The sequence below is a fragment of the Scyliorhinus canicula genome, chromosome 2 (genome assembly GCF_902713615.1).
Source record: "Scyliorhinus canicula chromosome 2, sScyCan1.1, whole genome shotgun sequence".
Lineage (NCBI taxonomy): Eukaryota > Metazoa > Chordata > Chondrichthyes > Carcharhiniformes > Scyliorhinidae > Scyliorhinus > Scyliorhinus canicula.
In genome coordinates, this window is record NC_052147.1 from 82878896 (window position 1) to 82892186 (window position 13291).

At 44.7% G+C, this 13291-nt stretch overlaps 1 protein-coding gene across 3 annotated transcripts in view; it reads right to left on the reverse strand.

The window, feature by feature from the left end:
- Positions 1–13291, reverse strand: part of scfd1 (sec1 family domain containing 1) — a 355173-nt gene that overhangs the window by 209082 nt on the left and 132800 nt on the right. For all 3 annotated transcript variants that reach the window (XM_038781482.1, XM_038781472.1, XM_038781490.1), the window contains 2 exons: positions 5116–5255; positions 3994–4084 (listed from right to left, as the gene is read on the reverse strand). In XM_038781482.1, the coding sequence (XP_038637410.1) occupies positions 3994–4084; positions 5116–5255 (231 nt within the window). The remainder of the gene's footprint in view (positions 1–3993; positions 4085–5115; positions 5256–13291) is intronic.

A 13291-nucleotide genomic window follows, 5' to 3' on the forward strand; every position in this document is an offset into this window, starting at 1 on the left:
TGTACTGCGCTGTATCGTTCTATGTTCTATGACTCTGCAATTCTTCTATAATACTGGACATGACTACTTGGTGATCATGTTGCTGATTATTTATTGTTGTCTTTGTTCCTGCAAAGGGGTATGGAATGTGAGCATGAGACAGAGTGTCACCTATTATCCTGTTTGAGCAAAATCACATTGAGTCGATGTGAAAGTTAATCTCTGAAATTTTGTTATTGTGTTTTATAATCTTTGTGGATGGGGGAGGGGAGTGTTTCTTTTTGAATCACCCCCTGTCTCATTCATAAAGATGAATGGAGCCAGGACATATGGATGGGTTGGGGTTGGTAGGATTAGTTCAGTCCTCACTGAGATTGAAGACAGCCCCCCCAGTTAGATCTAATGCGTCTCGGGTTTTGTTTATTGATTTATTTTTTCTACGATATTTGAATTTAAAAATCCATGTCTTCATCCTTCGTAGGCCTGGGCATATTTTGTATCCTGGGGAAGACTGGGTTGCTTTGACTTTTCCTTGAGATTGTTTTTTTATTTCTTCTTTCCTTCACCTGGGTCCATCACTTTGCTCCTTCTTTGAGCTATTAGAACGTGAAGATTAGTACTGGTACATGTTGAGGCAGGATTGGTAATTGTGGTTGGATTGTTGAGGTATCTTTTCTGCAATGGTCGTCACTTTGAGTTAGTTCAGGTATCCTTTCCTTGAGGAGCTTTATTCTCTTTTTATTTTTGTCTGGGTGAGCATTGTGAATAGGGACGGTGCACTGCCTGGATGGGGTTGCAAGGCTGCTGGCTTGGCTGGAGTGCAGGTTTTGGGATGTGTTGGAGGTCCTGGTATAGTTTCCCATGTGTCAGCAGGTGCTTGGCTAGGCCAGGTCCGGTGCTGTATCTAGCATCCTGTTGCCTGCAGAGGCTTCTCAAAAGCACTTATTAGGTATATCCTGAGAGGTTGGGTTTTGCTTCCTTGATGCACAGAAGCCTGAGGATGAACAGAGTCCTGTACTTTGGTGGGTATCCTGTTGCTCTCCTGGAAGGGTGAATGCCTTTTTGTAAATTGTGCAGCCTGTTCTCTACTGCATTGGTGGGCACCAGGGAAGAATGGGTCCTGGGTTGGGCAGTGATCCTTTGTTATCCAGTGGGTTAGCTCTGATAGTTTTAGTTCTTCTTTCCTTTTTCCCTTTCGGAGGCCCAGAGGTTTGATCATTATGCAAACAGGTTTTTTGCAGGCATCTTTCCACGATTGTATGAAATGATTTTGGTTCTGCCCTGAGCCTGGATTGGGGTTGAGTGGCATTCATAGAATCCCTACAGTGCAGAAAGAGCCTTGACCTTCTGAAAGAGCACTCTACATAGGCCCACTCCCCCACCCCCCTCTTATGAAATGAAAATTGCTTATTGTCACGAGTAGGCTTCAATGAAGTTACTGTGAAAAGCCCCTAGTCGCCACATTCCGGCGCCTGTCCGGGGAGGCTGGTATCACTGTAATTCCACGTATTGATCAGGGCCAATCCACCTGATCTGCACATCTTTAGACTATGTGAGGAAACCAGGGCATCCAGAAGAAATTCATGCAAACACGAGAAGAACATGCAAACTCCACAAGTCACCCATGGCCAGAATCGAACCAGGATCGCTGGAACTGCAGAGAAGCAGGGCTAACAACTGTGCCACCGTGCAGCAGATATGTAACTCCCCTTGGAACGGAGGGTTTAATGTATTTTCTTTTATTTTTGTACGGATGGGGATGATGACTGTGGTCTTGGCTCCTACATGGGTGCAGATGGGTCTGCTGTTTGAAGAGAGGAGGCTGTGATGGATCGTTTATGCCTTTGACACTGCTAGAGTTGAGGGTGATGTATGTCGGTGCGCACCCAATTATGGAATGGAAAATGGATCCGGATTTGTGGGCTTTGCGGCGTGGAAAGATGTGCACCATTCTACCATGTTTGCATGGCCTCATCCTGTTTCTTGCTTGGTCTCTGGTGGGGCTTCATTGGCATCTAGTTCTAGATTGTATCGAGCCAGTTGCGATGTCATCCTCCTGTTTCTCTACTCATGTATATTGAGCCATCTGTTTTCTCTTTGCTTATGGTGATGTATTATATTGTAACTTTGTTGCACTATTCTCTGAAATGTAAAACCTTAACAAATATAGTTAAGAAAAATCTTCTCATTTTATTTTTTATACTTCTAGTCAATTGCTATCCTGCGCCATAACCATTTATGTCACCCTTCTAGCTTACCTTGGGGGAGATGTCAAGGGTGGGGGAGATGCCAGTGAATTTGCAAATAAGAAAACAAGGTGGCTGTGAATAGAAACTGTAACCACCTGGGACGAGACTTTGCTTAGTTCAGAGAGTTGTGAAGTAAGAAAGGAAGTTAACTTTGGAAAAATTCAGTGTGGCTGAGTTTGGTAGACAAATTTTAAAGGAGGAGTTTTTGTCTTCCGGTAACGATGATGTGTTGAGAAGACGCACATCAGGTGGCTTTCTATCGAACCGGGACAAAAAAAGGCACTTTTAGTTGAATTTTGCCCAAATTTCAAGGGGGAAAATCCCTCAACAACTTTAGCCGGGTAGTCAAGGAAGGACTCCAGCGAACGGGAGCTCGAGGGACCGAAGAGACGTTAGAAGCGGCTGAAAGTGCCACCACCAGCAGGTGGATGAGATAGCAGACCCATGAGGCAAAGGGGCCCCAACCACCCAGGACAGGGGTATTGTCAGAAGGGGTATTGAGTATTGGCAGGTCATGTTACAGTTGTACAAGACTTTGGTTCGGCCACATTTGGAATACTGCAGGCTCTTCCCGGAGGTGGAGGACAAATGTGAACGGTGCTAGGGGGTCCCGGCCAACCACGCCCACATGTTCTGGGCATGCCCCAGACTTGTCGGGTTCTGGACAGCCTTCTTTGAGGTGATGTCCAGGACTGTGGGGGTGAGGGTGGAGCCATGCCCGAGAGTGGCAGTCTTTGGGTTATCGGACCAGCCAGTCCTTCATATTGGGAAGAGGGCCGGCGCTCTGGCTTTTGCATCCCTAATCGCACGCCGGAGAATCCTGCTCGGCTGGCAGCACCACCCAGAGCTGCAGACTGGCTCGCTGGCCTATCGGAATTTCTCCACCTGGAGAAGATCAAGTACACCATCTGAAGGTCGGAAGAGGGCTTCCTTAAAGTGTGGGGACCATTCATCAGCCTGTTCCAAGACCTATTCGAGGCAAACAGCGACTAGGAAGAGAAAGGGGTGGGAGGGGGGGGGGGGGGGGAAGAGGAGAGAAGGACAAGGGAGGACACGGATAAGTGACAGGATCAGATGGGGGGGTTCCCAAAGACGGCACAAAACAAAGCGCGGGCGGCAAGGGGAGGAGGAGAAGGGCCACGCACCCCCTCCCCACCCCCCAAAACACCAAAAAACATTTTAAAAAACAGCGGGGGGGAAAAAGCGGAACACGCCTCCAACAGGGGAAGGGGCGGGGACCGCTTGTAAAAAATGCTGTACATAGGACACAAACTGGCTTGTAAGTATCAGAGACACTTAAGCTGCTACTTTGTAAATGTGCCTTACACATCAAACTGTAAAGCTAAAAATGCCCAAAAATACATATTTTTTACATTGAAGACAATTTTCTAACCCATTACATTTGTACTGTGTGAATTAAAAATTATAGCAGTAATTAAGGTTGAAAAACATTTTTTAAAGGAGGTATGAGGGGTTGATACAGAGTGAAGTACTCAAAGCAGAAGGTGCCAGAAGAGCCGGGAGAAAGGAGCACCTGATAATAAGGGACACGCCACTATACCATCTAAAGCAGATGCTTATAGGTTTGAAGCCAGGCAGTATTTGACATTCAAATTGGACCACAGTTGAAATAAATTTTATCTGTTTCGGGCTGATAAATAAGAGTTTTGCTGTGGTTAGAGAAATTGGCATGCTTGGCTTCTTCATTTAGGGTGAACATGATTGGGTCTTTGTCTTAGTTTATATGTCTTGTATACCTCCTTACCATGATGCTCTTTAAATGTTTGACTTCATCTTCTTGTGTCCTGTAGGATTCCAGTTCTTGTTGCACCGATTCAGCTACTTCTGGAAAAGGGCTACATAACAAGAGATTATGGATTCATAACATAACCATAGTCAACAATGTATGACCGATATGAAACTTCATAGTTCAAATGAAAAGTATGTAGATCAACTTCCAATTTCCCCATGTGAACTCATAAACTCAGGCATGCCAGAAGAGGACAGTGTCAGATACTTCTCCACAATAAGGGCAAGCTCCAGGAACATTCTCAATGTTACCAAAGCCCAGGACCAGCCCAAATGACAAAGCACAGGATTACACTCAAGTTCTCCCACATACTATTCCTGGGCTATTACTACGAATACCACATATTTAACTCCAATATGTGTAACTTGCATACTATCTCCTTGTATCCTATCAGCGTTAAAAATGAAATGGATAAAAACTAAAAACACAGGTAGGTATAGAACCATAGAATGCCTACAGCGCAGGAGGCCATTCAGCCCATTGAGTATGCACTGTTCCTCTGAAAGAACACCCTACCCAGGTCCACATCCCCGTCCTATCCCTGAAACCCCACCTAACCTATGTATCTTTGGGTAATTTAGCACAGCCAATCCACCTGCACATCTTTTGACTGTGGGAAGTACCTGGAGAAAACATATGCAGACACAGGGAGAAAGTGCGAATTCCACACAGACAGACACCCAAGGCTGGAATTGAACCCGGGTCCCTGGCACTGTGAGGCAGGATTGCTGACCACTGTGCCACTGGTATAAAATATTTACTTATATAAAGTTTTCTCAAAAAATGTATCAGATTTGTGACATTCAATCCACAAAGCACCACGAGAATGCTCAGTGTGTATAAAAAATAAATTTGACTAAGTCAATGACTAACTCTCTGTCTCTAACATTATAAGCCATATAGCAAATATCCTGAATGTTATAAAACTGAAAATTCTCTAACTCACGATGTCATAGAGCTACAGGGAATTTTTACCCATCACACTTTTGTATTATCGACGCATTATGTATAATTTAAATATTTCTGCCAGTATTTCCTAATGAAAACATGAATACAACAAATCCCAAAGTACATTACCTGCCTTTGTGCCTTTGCCAAAAATTATCAGCAGCTGTTAAGTCGTAGGTTTTTTTATTTCTTTTCTTTGGTCTAGCCCCTGCAGGGGTACTTTCTAGTCCTGGGGTTTCTTCCAGGTTAACTCTATTCAAATGGAAATCCTGCAGGAAAAAACATTTGTTCGGTGATACATTGATGTATGGGGACAAAGACCTCACACTATATTGTTAGAAAATATGTATAGATATCCTCATGGCTATGTCTAAAAATGTTTAAACTGGACAAAGACCTTTTAAAATGGCAGAAGCAATATCTCAAAGAAAAGGAGCTCTGTCAGTATCAGACATTATCTTGACACAAATGACTCCCATAGGGACTGCAGAGTGCAAATTCAAAGAGAACTATACAAAGGCTATCTGGATTTATAACCCAGGTTTCCCAACGGGAGTCTACTCATCCGCTAGGACAGAGAGTCACAAAAACATCCCTTCAATTCTTAATGGTTGAGACATTTAACCATCTTGGGGACCCAGACAAGGGTCCTTTGTCAAAGGCAGTGCGGAGAGAAGGAAGCCATGTGTTATGAACTGTTAATTTGTAGAACCAGCAATATTGCTTTTTGAAACTGCATCTGCTGAGGTTGAACACCTGGCCCAATCTGTTTCTGCTGGAACTTCTGCACTGTCACTTACAAGACTGATTCATCTCTGCATACCTATCCTCCCATGTGAAGTCAACACCACCAGAAAAGTGAATTAAACAGAACTGGTTTTCATCCCGCCAATCTGCATGAAGGAATACCATTTGACTATAATTTGGAACTCTGGAACCCACGTGAACCATTATGGAATTTTCCGCTCCTTCCGTGGCATGTTTTCCGGCAGTGAAGAGGGCTCAGCATTGTCAACCAGTAGGATCTTCCAGTATTCTTGATGTTTACAGCATGCGCAAAACAGGTGCGGCAGGCAATCTGGAAGACTAATAGAATGCTAGCCCTTATTTCAAGAGGGTTGGAGATTAAAAGTAGGGAACTCTTGCTGTACTTTACGAGGTACTAGTGAGACCATATCTGTAGTACAGTGACAATTTTGGTCTCCTTATTTAAGGAAAGGTATTATTTCATGGGCGACATTTTAGAGAAGGTTCACTGGATGATCCTCAGTATTGAGGGATTGGCTGACGAAATTCCCCCAGATGATTGTCCCAAGTGTTTCCAAACTCCACTCTCAGAGACACTTTAAAATCTTCTTTCAAACAATGCTTTTCATCAGCTGTTTTAATTCAAAATCCAGCTCCAGATTTTGCAACAATCCATTTAAACAAAGCTTCCACTCCACTGTTGCGATAAGGAATCCAGCTCCAAATGGATTAGGTAGGCAGGTCATGCGTTTTCCATACGTCAGTGCAGACCCGATGGCCCGAAAGCCTCTGTATTATTCTGTGATTCTGATTCTGTAATTCCAGGTTTTCTAACTATCCTTTCATGATTCCTGTCTTGAATACTTTTACACGTACTCCGAGATTCAGCTGCGGATTTACAAAATTATTTCTAATAATGTCTCACAATCTGTAGTAAGAAATTACAACCTTAGATATCGGAGGTAGTTCTGTTATTTTTTTATTATTTATAAATTTAGAATAGCAATTCAATTTTCTTTCCAATTAAGGGGCAATTTAGCATGGCCAATTCACCAACACTGCACATTTTTGGGTTGTGGGGGCGAAACCCACGCAAACACGGGGAGAATGTGCAAACTCCACACGGACGGTGACCCAGAGGCGGGATCGAACCTTGGACCTCAGCGCCTTGAAGCAGCAATGCCAACCACTGCGCCACCGTGCTGCAAGGAGGTAGTTCCGTTATAACCCTCATGAGGAAACCATTGTTGATCTCCCTGTAGGACTCATGGAGTACGAGGTTCCCAGATCGGGGCAGATGCCACCCAGAACACAAACGAACATAAAAGCCAGCCCAAAGCAGGGCCTGGTGTGGTCAGTTCTCCCAGCAAGGACTGTACTGGGAGCGAGTGGCTGCCTTGAGCAGATTATTGTATCTAGTTAAATAAACCTTTGTTCTCTTACTGTTCCTCAAGATACTAAAAGAGCTTCCTCAAGTAATTCAAATATTTTTCTGGCTTATCACGAACCAACGCCATTTCGGATTTATCTGTTGCTTCAATGAACTGGTCTTGTTCCAGATTCCTCTGTTCCCTTACTTCAGGTTTTCTGGAACCATCTCTTCATTTCTCTTTTCTTAACAATTTCTACACTGATTTCATTGACCATTATTCATTGGTATGGCTTTTCTTTAAGGATCACAGAGTGTTGACAGTTTAAATACAGGGATCACAGAGCGGAGACAGTTTAAATACTGGGATCACAGAGCGGAGACAGTTTAAATACAGGGATCACAGAGCGGAGACAGTTTAAATACTGGGATCACAGAGCGGAGACAATTTAAATACTGAGATCACAGAGCAGAGACAGTTTAAATGCTGGGATCACAGAACAGAGACAGTTTAAATACTGGGATCACAGAGCGGAGGCAGTTTAAATACTGGGATCACAGAGCGGTGACAGTTTAAATACAGGGATCACAGAGCGGAGACAGTTTAAATACTGGGATCACAGAGCGGAGACAGTTTAAATACTGGGATCACAGAGCGGAGACAGTTTAAATACTGGGATCACAGAGCGGAGACAGTTTAAATACTGGGATCACTGAGCGGAGACAGTTTAAATACTGGGATCACAGATCAGAGCCAGTTTAAATACTGGGATCACAGAGCGACGAAAGTCAAAATAATGGGATGACAGAGCGGAGATCATTTAAATGCTAGGATCACAGAACGGCGACAGATAAATCCTGGGATCACAGAGCGGAGTCAGTATAAATAGGGGCAGCACAGTAGCATAGTGGTTAGCACAACTGCTTCACAGCTCCAGGATCCCAGGTTCGATTCCCGGCTTGGGTCGATGTCTGTGCCGAATTTGCACGTTCTCCCCATGTCTGCGTGGGTTTCCTCTGGGTGCTCCGGTTTCCAACCACAGTTTAAATACTGGGATCACAGAGCGGAGGCAGATTAAATACTGGGATCACAGAGCGGCAACAGTTCAAATACTGGGATCACAGAGCGGCAACAGTTTAAATTCTGGGATCACAGATTAAATACTGCGGCAACAGGTTAAATGCTGGGATGACAGAGTGGGGACAGTTAAATACAGGGATCACAGAACGGAGACAGTTTAAATACTGGGATCACAGAGCGGCAACAGTTCAAATACAGGGATCATAGAGCGGAGACAGTTTAAATACAGGGATCACAGAGCGGAGACAGTTTAAATACTAGGATGACAGAGCGGAGACAGTTTAAATACACGGATCACAGAGTGGAGAGTTTAAATACTGGGATCACAGAGCGGAGACAGTTTAAATACAGGGATCATAGAGCGGAGACAGTTTAAATACTGGGATCACAGAGCGGAGACAGTTTAAATACTCGGACCACAGAGCGGAGACAGTTTAAATACTGGGATCACAGAGCGGACACAGTTTAAATACTGGGATCACAGAGCGGAGGCAGTGTAAATACTGGGATCACAGAGCGGAGACAGTTTAAATACTGGTATCACAGAGCAGCGACAGTTTAAATACTGGGATCACAGAGCGGAGACAGTTTAAATACTGGGATCACAGAGCGGAGACAGTTTAAATACAGGGATCACAGAGCGGTGACAGTTTAAATACTGGGATCACAGAGCGGAGACAGTTTAAATACTGGGATCACAGAGCGGCAACAGTTCAAATACTGGGATCACAGAGCGGCGACAGTTTAAATACTGGGATCACAGAGCGGCGACAGTTCAAATACTGGGATCACAAAGCGGAGACAGTTTAAATACTGGGATCACAGAGCGGCAACTGTTTAAATACTGGGATCACAGTGCGGCAACAGTTCAAATACTGGGATCACAGAGCGGCACCAGTTCAAATACTGGGATCACAGAGCGGCACCAGTTCAAATACTGGGATCACAGAGCGGCAACAGTTTAAATACTGGGATCACAGAGCGGCGACAGTTCAAATACTGGGATCACAGAGCGGCGACAGTTTAAATACTGGGATCACAGATTAAATACTGCGGCAACAGGTTAAATGCTGGGATGACAGAGTGGGGACAGTTTAAATGCTGGGATCAGACATGGACAGACATTTTGGTCAATTATATGAATAATAATTATGTTAACCTAATCACATCAGAAAGGGGACGGAGTCTAAAAAGACTATGATTTCTTTAAGAGACTGGGTGACTCTCTGAATTCATCTTTTTTTTTAAAAACCTAACCTATTTCTACTTTGCTTTGCAAACAGCTATTCACTTTTGTTTCATTTTTGTATTGTTCATTTTGATCTGAAGAAATTACCTTGAACTGAATTGTATCTTGAATTCAACTCAACCATCTATATTTGCGTTGACAAACAACTTTTTAGATTTGATCAATAGACTTTGAAACTGACCTAAATAAATAAAGAAACTTGACTTCACCCAAGACACTCAGTCTCGAGTTCTGTAAGATTGATATCTCGTGCGGCAACACATAAATAAATTGACAAAATACAGATCCATCAGAAGGCAAGCATGTCGTTTGCCTTCTTGACTACCTTCTCCACCTGTGTTGCCCCTTTCAGTGACCTGTGGACTTGTACACCTAGACCTCTCTGACTGTCAATACTCTTGAGGGTTCTATCAGTCATTGTATATTCCCTACTTGTATTAGACCTTCCAAAATGCATTAACTCACATTTGCCCAGATTAAACTCTATCTGCCATCTCTCCACCTTCAGACCTTTCAGTTTCCCCCAGAACCTTCTCCTTAGTAATGGTCACTGCACTCGATTCTCCTGGAGTTTTGGCATCTCACTAGTGTCTTCCACAGTGAAGACTGATGCAAAGTAACTATTCAGTTCCTCTACCATTTCTTTGTTTCCTATTATTACTTCTCCAGCCACATTTTCCAGTGGTCCAATTTTTGCCTCTCTCTTACCTGTTATATATTGAAGAAAATACTTTCTATCTTCTTTTATATTACTAGCTAGCTTGCATATTTCATCTTCTCCCCCTTTAATGCTTTTTTAGTTTTCCTCTGCTCGCTTTTAAAGGCTTTCCAATCCTCTGGCCTCCCACTAATCCTCGCCACTTTTGCTTTTATGACTTCCCTCATCAACCATGGATGCCTTGTTTCTTAGCATGTTTCCTCCTCCTTGGGATGAATTTCTGTTGTGCCTCCCGAATAGCCCCCAATAACTCCTGCCATTGCTCTTCCACTGTCTTCCCTGCTAGTCTCCTTTTCCAATCAACTCTGGCCAGCTCCTCCCTCATGTCTTTGTAGTTACCCTTATTTAATTGTAATACTGTTGCATCTGATTGCAGCTTCTCCCTCTCAAACTGCAGGGTAATTTCTGTCATATTGTGGTCACTGCTACCGAAAGTCTACTTCACCTTACGCTCCCTAATCAGGTCTGCCTCGTTGCACATCACCAAATCCAGAACTGCCTGTTCCCTAGTCGGCTCTATCACAAGCTGCTCCAAAAAAAAAAATCTCTGACATTTCACAAATTCCTTTTTTTGGGATCCACTACCAACCTGATTTTCCCAGACCACCAGCATATTGAAATCCCCCATGATAATTGTGATATTGTGTTGTTTTTTTTTTTTACAGGCCCTTTCCATCACCTAACCTTTTGGATACTGAGGGGTAATTTAGCATGGCCAATACACCCAGCCTGCACACCTTTGGACTGTAGGAGGAAAGCAGATCACCCGGAGAAACTACACAGAGACACCCAAGGCTGCAACTTGAACCCGGGTTCATGGAGCTGTGAGGCAGCAAAGCTAACCACTGTGCCACCCCATTCTTTGGAATGCAGTATACATAAAATTCTTAGTGTTGGACAGGGTTAATAATAATCGCTTATTGTCACAAGTAGGCTTCAATGAAGTTACTGTGAGAAGCCCCTAGTCGCCACATTCCGGCGCCTGTTCGGGGAGGCCGGTATGGGAATTGAACCCGCGCTGCTGGCATTGTTCTGCATTACAAGCCAGCTGTTTAGCCCACTGTGCTAAACCAGCCCCTTGATGACGAGAGGCTGTTTGCCATGGCTCGACAATCTAGAACTAGGAATCATAGCTACAGAATAAGAGATCAACCATCTAGGAATGAGATGAGGAGAAAGCTCTTCACGAAGAGCACTGTGAATCTTGGATTTTGTTGCAAGATAGATGGTCAGTCAATGATAGATTCTTGGAAACAAAATCCAGGGGGGGGCTAGCCCTCCCGAATCTACAATTCTACCACTGGGCGGCAACAGCCGAGCGAGTAAGGGGATGGATCCAGGAGCCAGAAGCCGAGTGGGTGCGTGCGGAGGAGGCCTCCTGCATGGGGACCTCCCTCCGGGCCCTCGCCACGGCAGCACTCCCATCCCCACCCAAAAAACACTCCAGCAGCCCAGTGGTGACAGCCACCCTCCAATCCTGGAACCAACTGCGGCAGCAATTTGGCCTGAACAAAATGTCGGACAAGGCTCCCATCTGCAACAACCATAGGTTCAAACCAGCACTGACTGACGCCACCTTCAAAAGGTGGAGACAGGACGGGGGGACACTGACAGTCAGGGACCTATACACGGACGACAGGATCGCAACACTGGACGAACTGACAGAGAAATTTCAGCTAGCTGGGGGGAACGAGCTACGGTACCTGCAGCTCAAAAACTTCCTACGAAAGGAGACAAGGACGTACCCACAACCGCCACGACAGACACTACTGGAAGACCTACTGGACGCAAGTATCCTAGAGAAAGGGAACTGTAGTGACATGTATGGCCGACTGGTAGATAGGGACGACACCGTACTGGACGCAACAAGAAGGAAATGGGAGGACGACCTGGGGATGGAGATAGGGTGGGGACTCTGGAGCGAAGCACTGCATAGGGTCAACTCCACCTCCACGTGCGCAAGGCTCAGCCTGACGCAACTAAAAGTGGTACATAGAGCCCACTTAACGAGAAACCGTATGAGTAGGTTCTTCCCGGAGGTGGAGGACAGATGTGAGCGGTGCCAAAGAGGCCCGGCCAACCACGCCCACATGTTCTGGTCTTGCCCCAGACTTGTGGAGTACTGGACAGCCTTCTTCGAGGCTATGTCCAAAGTGGTGGGGGTGAGGGTGAAGCCATGCCCGATAGTGGCGGTCTTCGGGGTTTCAGACCAGCCAGATCTATTCCTGGGGAGGAGGGCGGACGCCCTTGCATTTGCCTCCCTGATCGCCCGCCGTAGAATCCTGTTTGGCTGGCGGTCAACAGCACCGCCCAGAGCTGCAGACTGGCTGTCCGACCTCTCGGATTCTCTCCAAATGGAGAAAATCAAATTCGCCATCCGAGGGTCGGACGACGGCTTCCACAGAACGTGGGAGCCATTCATGCAATTGTTCCGGGACCTGTTTGTGGCCAACGTACAAGAGGAAGAATAGTCGGGGGAAGGTAGCCGGCGGGGAGGGGGGGGGGGCTACGGGCTCGTTACGGGGGTTTGATGGCTAGCTAAGGCCCAAAACCAAACTAAATAAATGCCAATAAACATGTTGGAGAATGTAAAATATGTATGCCGGCAAAGAGGAGGAGGCCACAGTTATTACTACGAAGATGCTCACCTGTAAATATATATGTTAATTTTTGCGTGTTTTTTTTTCTCTCTCTAACAATTTGTAATTTGTTCAATATAAAACATGAAAACTGAATAAAAAACATTTATTAAAAAAAATGATAGATTCTTGGTCACGAATGGAATCAAAGGATATGGTCATGAGGAAGGAAAGTGCAATTGATGTAAAAGTTTAGTCACTGAATGATGGTGCAAACTCATGTGGAATGATGGGCCATATGGTCTTCTCTATTTCTTAAGTTCTTGTGTGCCAGCCAGCCCACACGTCTTTATTGCAGTAAATGTTGGATTGTCTATATTAGTAAGCAATGGTCGTTTGAGAAATACCTGTTTTCAGATCCAGATGTTAATTATTTCAACAATCCACTTTGCGGAGTGTGTTTGTGAAAACATTTCACAAGTTAAGCTCCACAATACTTTCTATAAATCAAACATGTATTTCATGCAACATAAGTGATGTTGCTATTTTACAGCCAGCTAAA